The 20256-nt window shown below is 39.0% G+C and overlaps 2 protein-coding genes across 2 annotated transcripts in view; one reads left to right on the forward strand and one right to left on the reverse strand.

Moving 5' to 3' along the window:
* Window positions 1-1209: 1209 nt before the first annotated feature.
* Window positions 1210-9852, reverse strand: LOC145489679 (FMN-dependent NADH:quinone oxidoreductase 1-like). The gene has a single exon (XM_081468710.1). The coding sequence runs from the start codon at window positions 9758-9760 to the stop codon at window positions 9014-9016; it is 747 nt and encodes a 248-aa protein (XP_081324836.1). The 5' UTR covers window positions 9761-9852; the 3' UTR covers window positions 1210-9013.
* Window positions 9853-9858: 6 nt separating this feature from the next.
* Window positions 9859-20256, forward strand: part of LOC145489694 (uncharacterized) — a 74292-nt gene continuing 63894 nt past the window's right edge. Inside the window, exon 1 of the mRNA XM_081468732.1 lies at window positions 9859-10221. Within this exon, the coding sequence (XP_081324858.1) occupies window positions 9874-10221 (348 nt within the window). The 5' untranslated portion in view covers window positions 9859-9873. The remainder of the gene's footprint in view (window positions 10222-20256) is intronic.

Here is a 20256-nt window from a genome sequence, read left to right on the forward strand (position 1 = left end):
TCACGCAGCGCATAAGCTCAATGATGTTGATTTCAGGTCTAAATAGGTTAAAATGTTGATTTCACGTTAAAGCGTGACGGCAAGGATGTTGGTTTCACTTGGAAACCAGCAAAATATCAATTTCGCGCAGCGCACAAGCTCAATGATGTTAATTTCAGGTCTAAATAGGTTAAAATGTTGATGTCACGTTAACGCTTGACGGCAAGGATGCTAGTTTCACTTAGAAAACAGCAAAATGGTAATTTCACGCAACTTATAAGCTCAATGATGTTGATTTCACGTGAAAACGCGCTATAAATAGGGCTGACAGATTAACAGATTAACCCTTCTCCGCAACGTACGGGTCTCCATACATCTGCATGTCCGCTGATCCCAGAAGCTCAAAACTATGGAGTTCCATCCCCGCCAAAAATCAAAGTTGATCACAACATTCAACTTGACAGTCTAACAATTAACTTGGCAAACATCAACATCATATTTCACTCTTCAACTTTGTACTTCGTATCACAATCATTGAAGCTTCAAACATGAACTTTCAAAGTGACAGTTCAACGTTCAACTTTATCCGTCAACATTCATGTCAACATGTCAACAATGATCTTGGCACATGGTCTGTCAGCGAAAGATGAAGTTTGAATCTCCAAGTCGAATGTTGAGTCACCAAGAGCGCACCAATCCCGCCAAAATTCAACTTGAGAATTCGACTTTCAAGTTGATAATTCAACATGAAATGTTACGTGTCAATATCCGTGTTTAGCAATGAACATTGTTATTGCTGATGACGTAAATATGTTCACCATAACGTAATGTTCAATTTTTCAAAGTTGGTTTCAACCTCGTTCCCAGGGTCCTCTCTCTTCCTCCCTCGAGAATGTACCCTGGTTGCGGCTGGTCACGTGTCTGCTAGATTTTTTTTTTTTTTGCAGATTCCAGGAAAATGATTGGAGGGAGGGGCAGGACAGTTAAAGTTTGTCTCCCCTGAGCTTACCTACTGAGCCCAGTAGGGAGTGGAATTTGTAACCTCGGCCGAACTCACAGCGCAGGCATTGACACATTCGATATTGGAGTTCAATGCATCAAAGTTCGGCTTAAAGGTTAGCCCTGCATTTGGCTGAATTTTCCCATCGATAGTTGGACGGTCTTTGGAATTTGTGGTGGTGAAAATAATTGACAAAGAACTTGAAAATGACGACCACAACAATAAATGCCGTGAACCGCGCGGTGAATTTAATTTCATTTTTCACTCGGCAAAATCACAACGTAGGTATTTACTCATTCGTTTAGAGTTAAATACGTTGTTTGTTCGCCCACAAAGGTAGTTTTGAATTTCATTGAATTACTCCCATCGACAGTTTGACGGTCATTCCATTCTCTTGCGGCGAAAACAAATTACGAAGAACTTGACATCAACAATGACTGAGTGCTGAATACTAATAACTTGATCAAGCAGCTTACATTTTTCGATCGGCAAAATCAAAACGGAGACATTGATGCCTTCTTGTAGAGTTTGATAAGTCCAGTGTTGGGCCAAGATACTAGCTTTGAATTTGATTGAATTCATCCAATCGACAGTTTAACGATCATTCGGTTCTCTTGCTGTGAGAAATTTTATGAAGAACTTGACAACAGCGACATCGGTCGCGCGTTTGCAAAATCCAACGGCTTTCGTTTTAAAACTGTTTTAGCGGTAAGTCCAATTTTCGGCCAAGAAACTAGCTTCTCATTTAGCTGAATGCATCCCGTCGATAATTTGACGGTTACTTAATTATTTTGCTATGAAAAACTGATTAAACTAATCCGAAGCAGGTTGTTGACGGTTTTAAAAAAGCATTGAAAAATAAGCAAAGTTCCCTCTCAATTAGCATCTCATACTCATAGAAGTTCAGATCATAGTGACGAAGCATTGGTCAGGCAGGATATCTGACTAACAACTTGCTTCACTTTCAAAATAAATAACGTCTGTATAGCAGCGCAACATTCACCTCCCTAGACAGTGTTGACTAACTTTAAGTTGAGGACCCACCCTCTGTGCGGCTTTGATTGGCATACGTAGACACGTGACCACCCGCAACCAGGGTACATTCTCGAGGGAGGAAGAGAGAGGACCCTGGGAACGAGGTTGAAACCAACTTTGAAAAATTGAACATTACGTCATGGTGAACATATTTACGTCAACAGCAATAGTAATGTTCATTGCTAAATACGGATATTGACACGTAACATTTCATGTTGAATTATCAACTTGAAAGTCGAATTCTCAAGTTGAATTTTGGCGGGATTGGTGCGCCTTTGGTGACTCAACATTCGACTTGGAGATTCAAACTTCATCTTTCGCTGACAGCCCATGTGTCAAGATCATTGTTGACATGTTAACATGAATGTTGACGGATAAAGTTAAACGTTGAACTGTCACTTTGAAAGTTGATGTTTAAAGTTTCAATGATTGTGATACAAAGTACAAAGTTGAAGAGTGAAATACGATGTTGATGTTTGCCAAGTTAATTGTTAGACTGTCAAGTTGAATGTTTTGATCAGCTTTGATTTTTGGCGGGGATGGAACTCCATACAAAACACTACAAATCATGCCGATTTGAAATAAAATCAACGCAACCTGGATCACAGATCTATGTTACAATCGATCGCTACTTGTTGGCCATTCTTATGTTTAAACAATCTAGTTACCAGTTCGAGAAACGTCCGCAGAACGTGATCGTAATGCATGCCGGGAAGGGTCTTTACACCGCGTGCGCGGGAAAACCATAGGCAGCCCAAGCTCTCTCTGTGAACCACACAAGCAACACAATATGGCATCGAATATGGCATCAAAAATCCCAGGCTGAAATGTACCCACGGCCACAAATCCACCGCAGAATTCAAGGGCAAAGGTTGATCTTTCATTTCAATCCTCTAGCCACACAGTCGCAGCCCTGCGAGCGACGCCAGGCGGCTCTTCGCGTCCCCAGTGAAATGATAAAACTATGGAAGAGCTCCGTGTCGTTTGGTCCGCGACCCAACGACCGTTGAAATCGGCTTGGTAGCCTCGTCATGTTGGCCAACCAAGACTCGCGGGGGTACTAGACCGCAATTTGTCAAATTTGTCAAACGTAAGATCAACGGTGAAAGCTCCGTAGAAACTGAGGAGATACAATCATTTTTGAAGTGGAAGTCATGGTAAGTTTTCACGTTTACGCACCTTTGAGTTACTTGGTCCTCGCCTCACCAATTTAACTTCATCTCCCCAGAATTCGTTAAGAATTCTCCCGAGCAAAACAGAGTTCAATTTGCTTACGGCAATTTCTTTCTCTTCGTATGCTCTAGACAAAATTTTGCTGGCTTCCATTACAGTTTCCTCACAATATTCGTAATTCCACAATACCCTAAGAGAAGCAAATTTAGTTTATCAGCTCGGGAATATTTTATACAAACAAATCAAAGGTGCATAAACGAGAAAACTTACCACGACTTCCACTTCAAAAGTGATTGTATCTCCTCAGTTTCTACGGAGCTTTCGCCGTTGATCTTAAGTTTCTTTGGTTTTGAAGCCATTTTGCAAAAGCGTTCTGTACGATTGTTATTTCGCATTGTAAATTCGACCTGAGGGGATCACAAGAAGTTTAGTTGACAAATTGCCTGGGTCCTGGCCTGGGTCGTTGGGTCGCGGATCAACCGACACGGAGCTCTTCCATAGTTTTATCGTTTCACTGGGGACGCGAAGAGCCGCCTGGCGTCGCTCGCAGGGCTGCGATTGTGTGGCTAGAGGATTGAAATGAAAGATCAACCTTTGCCCTTGAATTCTGCGGTGGATTTGTGGCCGTGGGTACATTTTAGCCTGGGATTTTTGACTTCGTTCGACAGGCTGTTCCGACTGAGGTGTTTCGCCTTGTCCTCTCTTAATATAAAGGGAAACTCGGAATTCAAAAAAGTCGCTCAAAGCAAGTTCAATCGGTAAAATAACCACACCAGGAGCAAACAACACACGTATGGAATAAGGTAGACCAGTTTTATTGAGAATTTTCACTCTTAACTACCTCCATGGATATCTTGTAGAAAATCCCATATAAACCCTCATAATTCGATGCCATATTGTGTTGCTTGTGTGGTTCATAGAGAGAGCTTGGGCTGCCTGTGTCGATACAAGACAAATTTTAATCACTCAAAAACCAGTTCTCGCTTTCCAAACTTTGACGCTAGTAACGTTTGGCAAATGGGCCACGACTCACCAGAGGGTATTTTTGTTGGGCAAGAACTGCTCTTGGACTTTGCTGCCTGGCTCGATCTGACTTCGAACGCCGATAACACGATTACGGTATATCAGCTGCCTTCGAAGCTTCAGAACACATTTTGATTCTTTAAAACGTGCTGATGACTTACGGGTTTATCGAGACTTTATGATGCCTCTCAACCACCAGGCAGGCATACAAGGTACTTTAAAACAATGCTTAAGATATTAGTTGACAGAGCTCTAATGCGGCACATCTCTTTTTTGTTCGATGAATTTCGTTTGACGCTCGATCGATTCGCGTGTTGTGTTCACGTCACAATAACCGATGTAAACAATCTGTTCCCAGATTTCCGCTCTATATATGCTGTGAGATTTAATTTTGACTTCATACACTGTAAACAGTCTGCCTGTTTGCTGTTCAACAAATAAACTCCTAAAGACATGGCTAGGAAAAGCCAAGTATTTTTGCATACGTTATAACTCGAAAACGAAGCAAAAACCAGCGACAAAAATACAGGGCCGCCTTTTTCTATTACATTGAAGACCACATGCAAAAATTCAAGCCCTTTCGCGAAAATTTTTTTTTCACCCAAATCGTCACTTAGCATGGTTTTGCACTCACCCCTTCAATTATAAAACAGCAGACGACTTTTTTTCAATATAGCTGCTATCCCCGGCCAAAATGAGAGTGTGGTATCACTCAGTACAAAAAATAAAAACAAAAAAAAGCATGCATCATTGTTGTAGCTAGCAATGCTACAACGCATGCGTCTTACATGTTATGTTCTACCATAAGGAAAAGCACTTAATGTTTGTGGGTAGTCCCGTATGAAATGTATCTTTCACCTAACATATAGTCGACTTTGATGCTGGCTACTCTGTGCATGCGTTTGGAGCAAATTTTTTTTGTTCTTAAGAGAATAGCACCACATGGATAGCACAAGATTTGCAAAACCACATACATATATTTTTTGTCATGTTATCAAAGAAAGCAACACAAGTATGACACGTTTTGCAGAATGCACACTGGTACCTATAGCTACCCCGCCCGGTCCCCTTTCCTGCAAGGCTAATTGATTAATTAAAACTAATTAATTAAACAAACATTAGAGTTTACACCTTATGGCGTTATGAAATTATTACCTTAGCGAACAGCAGCCCCCTAAACCATCCCAATCGTGCACTCTACACTAACTAGCTGGTGAGACAATCTCAGATAGTGCAGTGTATAATGTATAGCTCAGACGCAGTATTCACAACACAGTTCCTGTATAACCCCTACCAAGAATAACTTACAATTAATTACATAATGTCAACACAGCTCTTGAATTTTACTGTTTCACGTCGATTTTCGCTCATTTTAAGTTACAGCAAACATGGGAGATGTGTTTTTTTTTTTTTCACAGCTGGAGATAAATGGAAGAAAGTTGAATGTCAGATGAAGAAATGGAAGAGGAAAGATTTAATTTTTACCAATAAACAAGAACTAAATAAATCTAATCATCAAATTGTCCCAGAATATCACGTTCCGTTACCACCTTTGGCGATAACAATAAAGCCACTTAAATTTAATACACACTGATATCTATAAATACAACTGAGAAGCGATTCAACGAGAAGTATTGAAAGAAAACAGTGCTCCTTGACCAAGATTAAATCCTTCATTTGTGAATAATTCCCCTCTCCCCTCAAAGACTTTCAGTCTAGGTGCCATGGAGTCTGCAACAATATTTGAACAGTTTCCTGGTTTTTTGTACAATTTCACAAGTTTCAATGCCTCTTACTTGGGAATGTTTTGGCTGCGGATACGAACTTTTTGTTCTTTTTGATAGAGATAATTAATGGATGAAATAAACATACTAGTGTAGTTTGGAAACAACAGATGATATTTCTTGAACCAAGTTAAGCGTAATTCCAAAAGATATACAGTCACAGTAGCGCTCTTGTATCATGCTAAAGATGCTAGAACGCATGTGTATGACATGTTAGAGTTCTACCACAAGGAAAGTGCTCGATGTTAGTGTGTGATCTTTTTGAAACGTATCTTCCACTTAATATATAGTTGACACTAATGCTTATTAGGGGTGGATGGGGGGTTTACATTGACTCTTGCATTATGAAAACGTGTGATCACTGGTGGAAAAAAAGGAATCAAAACAATGGATAAACTTCATTGGAATGCCTATCGCTTGTTTAGGCAAGTAGTGAAGTGTGAGATTCGCATCACTGAACATACAGGAAAACATTCGCTCTGAATTCATAAACAGTAAAGGCAACACCAATTCAATCTGGAAAGTCGTCTACCACTATGTGCGCAAAAAGAGTGCTCAAATCACAACATCTGAAGACCCTTTGGCCCAAGCCTTAAGTGTAACATGAAGAAATTATCCTTAGCATCTAAGAGCTGCATGGTCATGTACATTGTTAAAAGTTTGCAGCTTTCTCTCACTTTGGGCCAAGCAAACAAGTACAATGAATTCTAAAAAACTGTTGCTGAAAAGGCACAGACCTTGACTGAAAAACTTAGCTTTACTGCCTTTGACAACAACAGCCAGAGCAATGAAGATATGAGCGAATGCAGCAGTCATCTGGAGTTCGACTTAAGACCTGTTAGAGAACAAGACCCTATAAAAATAGTTAAAGTGCCTATGAAGTAAAAAGTAATTGCTGCTGATTTGAAAGGCTTTTCAAAGTAAAGAAGAATGGCGTTTTCCTTTTTGCAATATCTTTTTTCATTTTGGAGATATTCATGTTTTTGTATTAGAAGTGATGACCTCATAGGTTGTTCCACTAAAGCAGTTCAACACTCAATCAAGAATATCTCTAGAAATATTAAAGCAGTGTTCTTTAAACCTGGCACCAGAAATGTACATCACAAAAGAAACAAAATGACACCTGTCATGCCGTTGCCATGGCAACAGTTATGCTGCTGGTCCTGTTTTAATTACAACTAACATTACCAGATTTTATCTTAAACAAGGATCATCCACTCCCAACAATCTAATGGGAACAGTTAAGACAATATAGGAATCATGTGTTCCGAGCAAGACCCTCTGTCCCTTTTTGAAGGGTTGCAAATTGGCATATTTGGTTTTTCACAGAAAGAGACTGGAGCCAAAAGTGTTGCCATGGCAACAACACAGGTATCATTTTGTTTCTTTTGTGGTGCCAAGTTTGAAGAACACTGCTCCAATATTTCTAGAGATATTCTTGATTCAGTGTTTTACTGTTCAAGTGGAACCACCTATGACATCATCACTTTGCTCATTTGCATAATACAAAAACATATATATCTCTAGAACGAAAAATGATATTCCAAAAAGGGAAACGCCATTCTTCTTTACTTTGAAAAGCCTTTCAAATAAGCAGCAATTATTTTTTACTTCATAGGCACTTTAAGCCTTGCCCGTCAAATAAGGCTCCTGGACCTAAAAAAGTGACTAGTTGCTGAGATCCTAAAAGCTAGCCTTCCTGTTACACTGCCAGTACTTACAAATTTAATCAACTGTTCTCTCTGTTCTAGTATTTTTGAAGAATCATGGAAATTGGCAGAAGTAGTATCTTGCATCAAAGATAAAGAGGCTGATGGAGATTATCCATCAAACTCTCATCCATCTCACTCCTACCAATAATATCTGATGTCTTCTCTTTAAATTGGTTTTTACATGTGTCTTTTGGCTTTATTTTCTAGTATTTTCCCAAATGCTATCCGTTATAGTAAAAGAGCGGAAATTCTGTTGTATTTGGTTTCATTTTCTCCTCTGAAGTAAAAAATTAACTCATTTTTGTGTATTCAATTTTCTTGGCTTTTGTTGCGTGGCAAAGAAAAAAATACAATTTCTTGTTTTCTTATCAGTTTTACACATCGAGTTGACTTCTTTTTGTTGATACTTTTTAATATTCTGGCCCTTCATTTATTCAACTTTAAATAAATGATGTCTTGAAACCTGATCTTGTGTCTGTGGTTACTGTGCATATGGTTTATTTTTGCGGTTTCGCTCGCTCTGAAATATTTTGAGAAAACACCAGGGAATTAGGGGTGGGTCATGGGCAGTTTTATGCAGACGTCAATGGGTTAAGAATTAAGGAACCAAAGATGGACAACTTCTGAATGACATTTTCATTGGAAGAAAAACTTTTTATGCCCTGAGCAGGATTCAAACCCACATCCCCCTGATTACCAGTCGGGTGTGATCACCACTACACTATCGGAGCAACCATGGCTACATGGCTAATCTAGACAGTGAATGGGAATGTTATGTGGTTATCCCATGCTAATTTTTTTCTGCAACTATATGACACTGGAATGACAGGAACGACGATTCACAGGCAGATGAGAGAGGAGAATACAATTTATAAACAAGTTATATGGTCTCTCGAGCCAGCAGCACATCAATGCCCAAAGGAGGGTCACAAATGGATTCACAGTCCAAGCCTCAGCCAAATGTAATTAAGTAGAGAGGTCAGATGTAATTAACTAGACAGTTCAAGAAGCAGCTTAGAATCATCAATGTATCCCATTGATTGACAGTGATTATTGTCACATTTCAGGTCATGGAAGGTATGGCCTTGTACTTGCAAGCAAAAGAGCTAGTGAGCCTATACCCTTACTGTGTCAACTTCTGCTCAATGGTGCAATGTGCAATGGGTTTTCAACTTTTGATCATACACATCATGACATAATGAAATCAGAAAAGTTTGCATGTACACCTTTCCTTAGCATTGAAGAGCTTAAGTGTAAAATGAAGAAATTATCCTTAGCACTTACGAGCTACATGTACATGTACATTTTTAAAAGTTGGCAGCTTCTTCAATGCAACTTGAGTTGATAAGTCTCATCAATTTATCATGCTTCTCGTGTGCTGTGTTTTTTATATAAATATGCCTTACATCAGTAAAACCGATCAAGCCAAAGATATCTTTCAAGTAAGGAACCTGGTAATCAAGTTTTTTCATCTCCCCCGAAGAATAGTCACCTCCCGAAGAGGTAATCAGTAATAACAGTCGTCCAGTTAGCAGGCCTCGTGGGCCAGTTGCTGTTTCCCTAAATGTCAACCCAGGCTGAACAACACAATCAATATACTGTTTTAGAACATATGGAATGCTGTAATTCCACATTGGACACGAGACAACTAGTTTATCCGCCGAAAATAAAGTTTTGATCATCCTTTCCACTGGTTCAAAATTCTGTTTATCATATGGTTGATCTTCACCACTCACCATTCGCATTTTGCTTGCTACGTGGGATAAATCGTACTGTAAAAGATCCTTGTCCCAAAGGTTGATCTCTTTAATGACATGATGGCAATTTTTGGATTTGTAAGCGTTGAAGAAGGTTTTAGAAGCTACGCCAGTCCACGATCTTTCATCTGAACCTGATGAGTTTAGGTGGAGTACTTGCACACGGCCATTCGTCTTGTGTAAATCACCACTTGACTTTACTTCGCCTTGAAAAGCTGAAATGTAAGAACAGCCTCTAATCTGTCTAAAATGCGCCGCTTTTAACGCACCTCCAGGAGAACTTAGTCTTGCCACCATGTTGAAAGTCGCCGCATGTGCGACGGCCAGCGGATTGATGACATAACCATCAACATAACAAGTCTCATGATTGGTCAAAAGCTTAGCTCCCTCTTAGCTAACCAATAACAGCAATGATTGTTACTTTCACCGATATTCCCACAACTCTTAGAGAGACCATGCGAGTAGATTTCAAGATGGTTACCCACATGTTTCGACGGTTTGGGAGAGGTGTCTTCGTTGACCCTTTCCTGAGAAGGCAGAGCATACGGCTTGTCTCCTCCTCACCACGTGTGATTTTTGCTGCTAATAAGAACTTGCAGCATCCATTTCTTGTCGGTAGTAGTTTAGTAGTGAGACCGGCTGCCATTTACTTGGGTATCCGTTTGTTCGCCGACGCTGGCGCTGCACTTACGAGGGACGAAATTCAGACGCGAGTGATGGATGTCTTAAAACTTTTTGATAAAGTAAATGCTGAACAGGTAAAGTTTTTTAATTTGGTAGTCCAAGATGTTTTCGTACTTGTCTAGTTCGGTTGGTTACACTTGTAATGGCGTAATGGCTGCCTGTCCCATGGGTCTTCGACGCATTGCGCGCTGATAATTTTCAGCCCAGCGAAAGGGCAGTGCAATGCTAAGACCTGATGGAATTAGTTGTTTGACTTCCTTGAAAAAGGAAATAAAACTAAAATATTTGGTTTTTTTACCTGGAAAACTTCACGACACCTGAAATTATGTGTAGTAGCTGAAGGGAGATCGAATTCTTGGAAAACACCAAAAAACAGTTTAGGTTCGATGCACTTCAACCTTATTCCCCAATTCGGACAGATGTTCCATATTGGTAGTGAGAGACTGCAATGCTGTGCCTAAAAAAAAAAATAGGCGCGCAAGGCGTGCAAGGGTTATTATTTTTTTTGTGAAGTGTCGGAGATAGGAGCATTTGTGGAGCTGTTTACAGTAATGATTTGGTTAATTTGTCAAATTTTTTTGGTTGCGATGTACAGCAAGAAAGAAACTGGGAATTTATGATGTACATGCGATGTTACATCGGTCGTGGTAAGATAGCTAAATAGTAAGCCATAAAATGTTTGACTGAACAAACCACAGTAATCTGACACGTCTCCATATTAATGTAGATACCATCTTATTTTCTAACAGGCAATTTGATTCGTTCTTTGATACAACCCATACTGTGATTGGTGTGACATGTGCACATGCATAACTCCCTCACTCACCGATCACATAGCCCTTCCAACCCACAAAAAGAATTTTTGTTCAAAAATACTCAAGTTAATTAAGAGACCTTTACGCATTTTATACGAGTCATAAGTTTACCCATTTTACACAACACAACACTACTTCACCAAAAATAGAAAGAAAGAGAAAAAACCTCTGACACTGACAGTCTGATTTAATTAAATTGCACTTTAACTTGGTACCACGCAGTCTTCAAAGAACATTTGAGCAGTTTTCATACCTTTTACCTTAAAAGATATCGGACTGAAATGAATGTCATCAAATAAAACTATAGCCTGCGTAACAAGCGTTTCTGTGGGGTTCGGGTTCAGCGCGAAAAATGGAGTGAGTAAAAGACGGGGGAGGGGGAGGGGAAGGAAGGAAGGAAATGCTTGCAGACAAACCACTGGATTTTGAAAACCGCCCACTTGGCCTTTCATGCCTGAGTGCGCACACTGAGATTTCGTGCTGTCATCGGCTGTCATAAATAAACCAATAAAATCTTTGGCCTTCTGTAGCGGAAGTGAACTTTGAACCAAAATAAACTTTACTTGTCAAAATATGTCTGAAACAACATTTGGTAATTTATAATCAAGTATATTTCTACTCAATCCATCTAAAAGGAAGGACTGCAAGGGTGAAGGTTTAGCACAAATATGCCAGAAAGTTAAAATGTGAGAAGTATTCCAGTCGTGTTAGTAATCCTTGTGCTTGCATAATTCAAAATCTTGGATCACTGTACTCATTTGTCCAGGAATCGATACAAGGTAAAATTAGCAAGTCAACTCCCACAAAGGCAATTCCAGTAAAGAAGCGTTTACTGGAAACGCCAGATCCGCAAATCGGTTCGAGTGTTATCGCCTGCAGCAAAAACAAACAACGGAAAGTCTTCTCGGCAAACTTTGGAATTTGGGCAGGAGAGGCCTCAAACATCAGAGAGGGGAAATAACGATAATCTTGACCAGTATCTGAATAAAGATAATCTTCCCCTAGGTGTCCTCCAAGTCAAAGTTGTTTATAAAATTTCCTCATAAGAGTTCCCCGCGACGAGACGACTAAATTTTTGGTAAGGCAAATATGTGACAAAAACTTGCATGCCGCAGCTAACACTATAACAAATCATTCAGAATTATACCCAGAGGTTCTAAATGCTGTCAACAAAAATGCTTCTAATGAAATGTCAGAGTACCTACGACAACATGTTGCCATGTAACAAGCCAGACGAAATCACTAGGTTTCCCACGCAGTAGTGCGAATTTTCTGTCCCGTGGTTTATTATCTTGTCCTTGGTGCATGTGGCATTCAAGAAAGTGATGTTAAAATAAAAGGAATAGCTGCAAATTGTGTCGCGCTTGCTTCTGCAATAACGTGCAGGCTTCGAAAAACCAAAGCGTCGGCATTGCACTACAGGATTTCTACCGTACTGTTGAAGCTGACGACTAAATCCTCGTTCAGTGAGAACAGTTAAAGTGTTTTGTAACCAAGCTTCAAATGCATCTTCCCGTTTTGTCTGGCACTCAAAGGTATTAAAATACCTTTGATCGACACATGTCAATAACATTGGACTAGCCCAGCTAATCACGAGCTCTGTTTGCTGGCGAACGGAGGTGTTCAAAATCCAGGGGTTTGTCTGCAAGCGTTTCCTTCCTTCCCCTCTCCCACCCCCTCTTTCTCATTTTTGGTTCTCGCCCCATTTTCCACGCAGACAAAACACCGAAAATCCTGTTCCTCGCTCTTTCTTTGCTTCCAAACCCCACAGAAACGCTTGCTACGCAGGCTAATAAAACTATTAAACTGCTACTGCAGAGACGTAGAAACCGTCCAGAAATGAAAGCTTCTTTTTTGTTTAATATCCTGGAAACAATAGCCGATAAGTTGTCAGCTCCAATTGAATTTACTCCCATATAAAAAACAAAAGTGTTAAGTTACCATTTGTAACTAAAGATAGCAAACATCTCGTGGGAAAGAGTGGTGACTATTCATCAGCTCTAATTGAATTTACTCCCTTGCAAAAAACAAGAGTGTCAAATTACCCTTTGTAACTAAAAAATAAAAATATCTTGTTATATTTGTATGCAACAAGAACAAAACAATCGTTTCCTACACTTACTATTGTAAACATTACAACTCTTTCAAATCTAAATAGTCTCGTCTCCTCTAGAACATGTCCTAAGAACTAGAAGTGACAATTTGTGACCTCTAATTGAATTTATTTCTTGTGAAAAACAAAAGTATCAAGTTACCTTTGTGACTAAAAATGAAAATATCTTGTTCCATTTGCATACTACTAACTCATGAACTGTTTCAAACCTCAAGGCTCATCTCGTTCACAACTAAAATCCTCAGCCTAACCCACAGAAAATGTCGAAGTAAACCCAATATATGAATGCTTCCTCCTCTTTTATAGAAGAATAAATATGGTCATTCTGAACCCTGCCAGGATCAAATCTTCTCACATACCATTTACCTTTACAACAAGAAATTTGATTGGCTGTTTATAGTAGATCCAATCTGATTGGTGTGACACACATACATCTCTCACTCACTCATTCGCTCGCTCACTCATTCATCCATTGAGCCATCCATAACATACCTAACACGCCGACTAAGAGGTATAATAATTGATTTATTATATATTAAATTATAAATTAACTATTGAAAGCCAATTGTCTCCCAAAAGAACTTGCATAGTTACCTCGACCAGGGCTTGAAATTGTGACCAATATGGTTACAATGCGACTTTACTATTCATCTTTGGCGACCAAAAGTTGTGGTTTAATTGCCATAATGGCGACTAAATTGAGGGCTCTCAATAAGTTTTGAAGGAGATGGCTGATAAAAAATAGTAAGCGGCTGATAAGCCCTGGAGACACGGGCACCTAGTGAGGTCCGGGGCACCTGCCAGAAAATTTTGAAATCTTGAGTCTCGCAACGTTTTCAAGAGGTATTTCCCACCAGAAGGACAATCACAATTGAGAGTAAAGAACTTTTATTAAATCTACATTGCAGTAACTTCCTCCTGTACCTATTTTTGTTGCCAGAAATTTTCACTCCTGGTCAGACAGAAGCCGTAAATACCATTTTCCTGGAGACATTTTAAGCCAGGCTCTCTAATTCCTGGAATCGTATTTAGAGAACATAACAAGTAATAGAACTAGTTGTTGTCTACAGATGTTAGGAATAAACTTGAGGTTTGTTGCTTGGAGAAACAGTTTGATCAAATTTGATCAAATTCGTAGAATAAAGTATTACTAGATTGTTCCTGTTTTCGCAATTTAGAAACTGGCTGAAATTACTAATAGCTGCGAAGTGCCAGGATATTCTGCAGTTAAACTTCAACCAAACCCAAAGTAGTTCTACTAACTTCTGGTAAACACTGACTTCTGTTTTTTTCCTGCAGTGCTACTGGCAAAGGTCATTCTGGTTCAATGACTCTTAAAATGCTAAATAATTGTATCAAGTTATCTTGTGCCAAAAAAAGGACACTTTTAGCAAACCATGTGGTTGAAGTTTTAAAATGTTAAACACTCACCTTTCGGCGTTTTGAAAACAGTGTTGGAAATCACCAGTTCACCCAACACTAGTCTCGTCTCAAATCTTTTATTCGTCACAAAGCTCACCAAAAATCTCAACCATCACCAAACACGTTGGTTTTCTACTCTGAATTACAGATAATTCCTTATTGTAAATGTATTCTATGTTCACGTGATCAACTTTTTGCTCAAGCGTAGTTACATTAATCTGTTTGGTTGTTGATTACTGTCATGGTCCTTGTCATGATATGAATTTCCGTTTTAGTCACGCGCCTATGAGTAATGAAGCCATGAATCTTTAACAACAGCGGGAAAAATATTTTCCAGGAGACCTTGTCTTCTCTTTGTAGCCATAACGCCTGTGGCTTTTCAGTCACAAGCAATGTCACACTGAAATGTTATGTAACAGCAGAGAGGAGTCCTGGTAACTACTCGGTATGTAGCATGGACTTTATTGTCCCTGCAGGGTTTTGGCCCAGATGGTCAAAACCCGAGGAGGCACCCTGGAAGTCTCCATGTATAGGGAGAAAAATTTCGCCGTAGCAGAAAAAATCTTGATTTTTGAGAACATGGCTTGCAAAGGATTGCTGAAAAGTATGCAAAGGATTGCCGAAAGTTTGCTGGGGGTCGAATAAACACTCCGCAATCAAGTAAATTCTCTTCCAAATGGCGGAGATTCTGATATAGAACTAAAATGGAAAACGATTTCAAAGATCCTGGAGATGGATTTTGGGATGAAAACAACTCAGAAGGTATCTGAAGTACTGGTAAATCTTGATATTCGAGGCGAGTGTGGCTTCGCTTGCGTTCAACTGTGACTAAAATACTTCTGATCGCCAGTTCTACCTTTGGCATGTTGTTTATTCAGATCGCTCATTTGTGTTGAGTAATCTTACATGGCATAGAGCTTGTGTCATGGCTGGGTGACTTGGCAGGAATCCAAAGGTAAATGTAAATGTTTTGCAGGGTTTCTGTTGAGGACAAAGAACTTGACTCTAATTTGCATTTAAAGATTAGAGCAGTGACAGTAACACGATGCTTCTGTTAATAACCTGAGTATCAGGCCTTTCTTAGCAAAAGGATAGGGGAAGAGGGGAATTGCAGAGAAAGGCCTTTTCTTTGCTGGGTGCTTCCTTCTCCTCTTGTCTCAGAATAAAATCGTTACAGCAAGTTCCAGATGATTTTCTCAATTGCTGTTCTGCTTTCTAGATACGTTTGCTCTTATAACAAGAAAAATGGTTTGTTTCATTATGAAATTCAAACAGCAGAGTGGTTTGACATAATATTTTGTTTCTCTATAATTTTTTAACAATAACAAACAAGGTGGGTGAGAATCCAGTTTAGGAAGGTCAAGATTAAAATCTCCTAAGATGATGCAGAATGTATTCTCCCTATCAATCTTTTCAATAGTGGAGTTAAGAAAATCCATGAAGTTTTGCATGTTACCTTGAGGATGCCGATAAATAACACCACAGATCATGTTATGTTGAGATCCATTTTGCATTTCTACCCACAGAGCCTCAAAGTCATTTGTTGATAATGTAAGATCAGGTCTGGTTGTAAATAATTGATCCTCCTTAATATAAAAACCAACTCCTCCAGCATTTGAAAGACTGGGTTGAAAAGTGAAAGAATAACCTGACAATTCGGTATTGGGTAAAAAACTTTGGTCAACTTCAAGCTTAATCTCGGTGAGACACACTGTTGAGAAAGGCAAATATAATTCAGACAGCATATGTTGCAGATTATCAAGGTTAGCTGATAAGCTCCTAATATTGTAGTGTAAAGCAGAAAAGCATTTGCCAGAAAAATATTCATTAATATAATGATTTAAACTATTTTAGACTTCCTTCATAGCATAGAAATAGCATTTTTCCTCATCTTTTTTTTTTTCTTGTGTGTTCATTTGTACTCAAGTTTTCTTGCTGACCTGTATTTTATTTCTATTTAATGCTGATGTTAACTGGCTGCCTGGCTCCGCTAGCCCCTATGGTTATTCCAGGCAGCTAGTACTCAAATTATTACTCTTAATATTTTCATTGAAATTGTAATTTTTTCTGTAGCAAGAATGAGTACAAATAAAAAGATTGATTGATTGATTAACCTTTTCTTCTGTAGTTCTACAGAGTGAAATTTTTGTAACAGAAATATTAGTTCCCATGAAGGAAACCTTTCTTTTTCTCAGAAAGTACTTTCTGTCTCCTTTCAAACAAAAACTCATGGCTGTCTGGGATGGAATGAGTTAAATAGAAAGTGTTGGTTTAGTTTACTTAGTTGAATGTTTGGATAATAACCATGATAAGATGTCTAAGTTATCGGAACATTATGAGTGGTAACATTTACAAAAAAAAAGATGTAGAAGTTTCAGTTCATACAATAATGTTCAATTCACCATTTCCACATCCCCCGTAATACACCTTGTTTGCCCCCCAAAATTTTCCATAAGCATTGTCTAAAGTTCAACTGGTGCCCATTTTTATGAAGCTCAATTTGGCGTAGAGATTTTCATAAAGCTCTACAACTCTACGATTTCGTCACCAGTCTCCTCCTACATGTTGGAAAGATACATTACTTCCTACTTCATAGCTTTTACCGTAGTTGTGTATTGTCACTTTGGTTACCTGCCTATTTCATAACATATGATTTCAATTAAGTGTTACTATGGTTTACAGTGTTTTAATCGTTTTCAATTTAAAATTCTGTATTGAGTTTACCCTCTACCTTCTACACTCTATGCTCTATGGTTCTATGTATGGGGAGAGGCCTACAGCTATTGTAGCAAATATTAAAGCACATGGGGAATGGTTAGTGTTATTACGGTTTACAGTATTCAATAATCTTTTTAATGTACCATTCTGTATTGAGTTTACCCGCTATGCTCTACGCTATGTTCTACCACCTACATTCCACTCTCTACGTTCTACCAGGCACTCTCTTTAATCTACGCTCTACGCTCTACGCTCTACGCTCTAAGCTCTAAGCTCTACGCTCTACGCTCTACGCTCTACGCTCTACGCTCTACGCTCTACGCTCTACGCTCTACGCTCTACGCTCTACGCTCTACGCTCTACGCTCTACGCTCTACGCTCTACGCTCTACGCTCTACGCTCTACGCTCTACGCTCTACTTTCTACACTCTACCATCTACCATCTACCTTTTAAGCCCATCTACGCTCTACTCTCTACATTCTACCAGCCACTCGCTCTACGCTCTATGATCTACCATCTACCCTCTAAGCCCATCTACGCTCTACTCTCTACGTTCTACCAGCTACTCACTCTATGCTCTGTAATCCACCATCTACCCTCTAAGCCCATCTACGCTCTACTCTCTACATTCTACCAGCTGCCATTCTGTATTGAGTTTACCCTGTGCACTCTACGCTATATGTTCTACCATCCACATTCTACTCTCTACGTTCTACCAGGCACTCCCTTCAATCTATGCTCTACAATCTACCATCTACCCTCTAATCCCATCTATGCTCTAATCTGTACGTTCTACCAGCTACTCGCTCTACGCTCTATGATCTACCATCTACCTTCTAAGCCCATCTATGCTCTACTCTCCGTCCTACCAGTGTCATATCGAACTGTTGTGGAACTGTCAAATTATAGGTGAACAATGAACTCTTAGTCCGAAAGTAGATCACGATGATTGATTCATTTAAGTTGGAATGTTAAGTTGTTTTTGGATATTTAAGATTGCAGTTCTAACTTTATATATTCATTAGCGTTTACCCACTTGCTTGAGACGAGAGTAATAAAGCATCACTATCAATATGAAAACCAGCTGCTCGCTCTATGCGCTACGATCCACCACCTACCCTCTAAGCCCATCTACGCTCTATTTTCAACATTCTACCAGCTACACTCTTTGATCTACGCTCTAAGCTCTATGGTCTATCCTCTAAACCCATTTGCTTGGAAGGTTATTGGAATTTTTTAATTTTTTAACAAAGACTAGTGAGCAGCACAAAGGAAGACTTCTTGTAGTTGTAAGGTTTTACATTTTTTCTGACATGCGTCATCTGAATGGTGGATGATAATGAATGATGTTTTAAGTGCCTATGAAGTAAAAAATAATTGCTACATATTTGAAAGGCTTTTCAAAGTAAAGAAGAATGGCGTTTTCCTTTTTGGAATATCTTTTTTCATTTTAGAGATATTTACGTTTTGTAAGGAAAGTGATGATGTTATAGATGGTTCCACTAAAACAGCACAACACTCAATCGAGAATAACTCTAGAAATATTAAAGCAGTGTTCTTCAAACTTGGCACCAGAAATGTACATCACAAAAGAAACATAATGACACCTGTCGTGCCATTGCCATGACAACAGTTATGTCGTTGGTTCTGTTTTAATTAAGTCTGAAATTCCCAGATTTTATCTTAAACAAGATCTGTTAGATCTTATAACTGCGCTTTTAAAATTTAACTGTTTTCTTAGCACTACAATGGCAATGCAGTGCACATTCCAAAGCAGTCCTTGATGATTCATTGATTACTGTAGACCCCCCATCACTTGATCAACACAAACTGTATTATTGCACCATCAGTCGTACTCGTAGTCATTGTGAAATTTCCAATGACGTAATGTTCTTAATCTGGAACTTTCTTCGGGATATGTATGGGCAGGAACGATACGAACGCAATAATAATAACACTATTAAAAGTCATGATTAAATTTAATTGGTTTTTTAATGAGCGAAGGGTTAGCAAAGAAGTCACACGAGTCACATAATTCAAGAACTCCGTTATCCACTGCTATCTTTAGTACGGTGGTTATTTCCCTACCAATGACGTAATCCTTGCAAGTTCTGACATGTTTTTGCTTGGCGTGCAAATATTTAATTTTCCTTCCGATCTGTGAACTCGCTGTGATGGAACAGCCAAAGAATTTACTTCATTTGCCTAAAACCACAAGAAATACTAGCAAAACTGCAAATAAATTAATGACCGTCGCTTCTGCTGAAATAAACTTGCAAAGTAAACACGATCTTATTTGTCACCTAGGGAAAGTGAAAGCTGCAACATTAGTGCATTCCATGGCTGACGTAATACTTTTTTTAGCATGTTTATTATTCCCTTTGAATCCAACGCTTCGATAAAACCAAAAGAAAATATATCTTACCCACAACAAAGAAAACTGTACAATATCCGTAAAATTGTCCGTGTGTTAATGTTTCAACAGCTTTTGGCGAACAAACACCGCACGTTGCATGACTCGAAATTTGGCCGAGTGGAGGTCTGCGTCTGGTCACCGACAAAAAAAACAAGATCTGTTAGATCTTATAACTGCACTTTTAAAATTTAACTGTTTTCTTAGCACTACAGTGGCAATGCAGTGCACATTCCAAAGCACTCCTTGATGATTCATTGATTACTGTAGACACCACATCACTTGATCAACACAAACTGTATTCTTGCACCATCAGTCATACTCGTAGCCATTGTGAAATCTCTGATGACGTATTGTTCTTAATCTGGAACTTTCTTCGGGATATGTATGGGCAGGAACGATACGAACGCAATAATAATAACACTATTAATAGTCATGATTAAATTTAATTGGTTTTTCAATAAGTAAAGGGCTAGCAAAGTAGTCACACGAGTCACATAATTCAAGAATTATGTTATTCGCAGCTATCTTTAGTACGGTGGTTATTTCCCTACCAATGACGTAATCCTTGCAAGTTCTGACATGTTTTTTGCTTGGCTTGCAAATATTTAATTTTCCTTCCGATCT

Source organism: Orbicella franksi, chromosome 6 (genome assembly GCF_964199315.1).
Source record: "Orbicella franksi chromosome 6, jaOrbFran1.1, whole genome shotgun sequence".
NCBI classification, from domain to species: Eukaryota; Metazoa; Cnidaria; class Anthozoa; order Scleractinia; family Merulinidae; genus Orbicella; species Orbicella franksi.